Raw genomic sequence first — 2011 nt, forward strand, 5'->3', positions numbered from 1 at the left:
GGCTTCTAATCTGCTTAATTTGGACTAACAAGCTCTCCGAACCACAACCTGTAGGTACGATTGATACGTTATTTTTACATTTTCAATTGAGTGCTCAAAATATCAAGTTTTTTGCTAATATGTGATGTATACCTAGTGCAGCTTTAGGTTTCCAGGTAAAGGTTACCAGGTTCCAGGTTCCATGATATTACTGTCTTACTGAATTAGTTCTGGTAATTCATTGTGAACCCACTATTTCCTAAGAATGTGTAGATTAATGGAGACTGACGTTGTTCTAATAATTACTTCGTTTAATAATAAAGAATGTAGTGTAGCGCACAGACTTTATAATCATTGTGAAATTGCTGTTTATTTTGCTGCACCGGCAGTTATAGGGTTAATGCGGGAGAGACGAGCGAGTTAGTTAGGTTGGTGCGCCTGTGATACAGCTGTTCTGCGTTCTGATTAAAAGTTAAGACAGAGCATCTTTTGTCTGTCATTCTTCAAACATTACAGTAGACATATTTTGGTTTACAAACTGTATCAGTTCATCAGTCACGTTAGCACTCGGCTAACGTATCCACCATTATTGTTTAAAGTGCTTACAGTTTAGCAGCTAAACTTGCTGTGGGCACGATTCGCTTGTGAATCATAAGTGAAAACATAAGTGTTTTTGTATTTTATGTCATTATTATAAGAACTGATTGGAGCACTATATTGTTTTATATAAAGGTGATTTGTCAATGGTAGCGCTCGCTAACTTGCTCAAGGACTCCTCTCTGTGCCAATTACAACAGGCTTGGCCAGCTGACCAATCAGAGCAGAGTAGGCTTATGGAAGGGAGGGGTTTGCTCCGAACTTGCTTGGAACGAATCGTTTCGAAATCATTGGCAAATGACTCTAATATTAAATGTATATTCTGAGAAAATTACAGTTTTCTGACCTTAGATGCATTTAAACCAGTTGTAGGGGACTCCAACACAATATTAGGACACTTTAAAATACCATATGACCTGCTCTTTAAAGTAATAAAACGCACAATATGAACATAAATATTAGCACTAAAAAATTTGAGGCTAGTAAAAATTTATTTTTTTTTCTTTCTTTTACACCAAGGCTGCATTTATTTGATCAAAATACTGTAAAAAAAACAGTAATATTGTTACATTTTTTAAAAAACTATTTCTTTTATTTTCAATTTAACTTTTTTTTAAATGCATAATTTTAAATGCATAATGTACTTTAATGTATTTGACTGTAATGCATCCGCACTTTATATTTTTAATATTCTTTAGTTAAAATTCAAAATTTTAATTAATATTTTAAAATTTTTAATAAAAACTTTACAAAAAAAACTTTTTTTTTTAAACTTTTTTCTTTGCATTATTTAAATATATAATTTGGGCTTCCTAATTGTCATGGAAATAATTGTGACAGTGTAAAAAATTATAGTGACCAAAAAATATGCATCACAGATAAGCAATTATATAATTTTTTATTTACTATTATTATGGTTGAAATATGACTCAGACATGTTCTTCACAGGTTTTAATGAAACTCAACCCCAATACACTAGTATTTGTGAGAAAGCAGGAGAGAATGAAAAAAATGATTCTTACTCTGTGTTTCTCTCTGTCTCACAGAGACAGGACAGTCTTTATGTGCAAGAAGAATTTGCTTCAGTTGAGTGACTTCTGTCCTGAGTGATGTCACCTCATTCTATGAGAAGACAAAATATATATATAAACAAAGCAGCAAACGCATGAATCTACCATGAATTTTCAGTTGTATTTAATACTGCTAGGTAGGTATCTGCACAAATTATGCATGTGTAAATGTACCTGCAGCTGTAAGTTAGTGTGTGTAAGTTCCTCAGCCTTCCTCTCCAACGACATCACCCAGACCTTTCTCTTCTGTCTGCACCGTGTCGCAGCAGCTCTGTTTCTCTCCAGAAACTTCTCTCTGCGCTCATCTGGGCCTTCCTCTGATGTCCGTCGGCGTCTGCCTGTGGACAGCTGTGGAGGAGATTGTG

The 2011-nt window shown here is 34.4% G+C and overlaps 1 protein-coding gene across 1 annotated transcript in view; it reads right to left on the minus strand.

Annotated features, from left to right (window-relative positions):
* The window catches only part of LOC107654766 (cyclic AMP-responsive element-binding protein 5-like), an 8490-nt gene that overhangs the window by 3551 nt on the left and 2928 nt on the right, over window positions 1–2011 (minus strand). Inside the window, exon 5 of the mRNA XM_016442014.1 lies at window positions 1599–1698. Within this exon, the coding sequence (XP_016297500.1) occupies window positions 1599–1698 (100 nt within the window). The remainder of the gene's footprint in view (window positions 1–1598; window positions 1699–2011) is intronic.

The sequence above is a fragment of the Sinocyclocheilus anshuiensis genome, unplaced genomic scaffold (assembly GCF_001515605.1).
Source record: "Sinocyclocheilus anshuiensis isolate Anshui unplaced genomic scaffold, SAMN03320099.WGS_v1.1 scaffold195, whole genome shotgun sequence".
NCBI lineage: Eukaryota > Metazoa > Chordata > Actinopteri > Cypriniformes > Cyprinidae > Sinocyclocheilus > Sinocyclocheilus anshuiensis.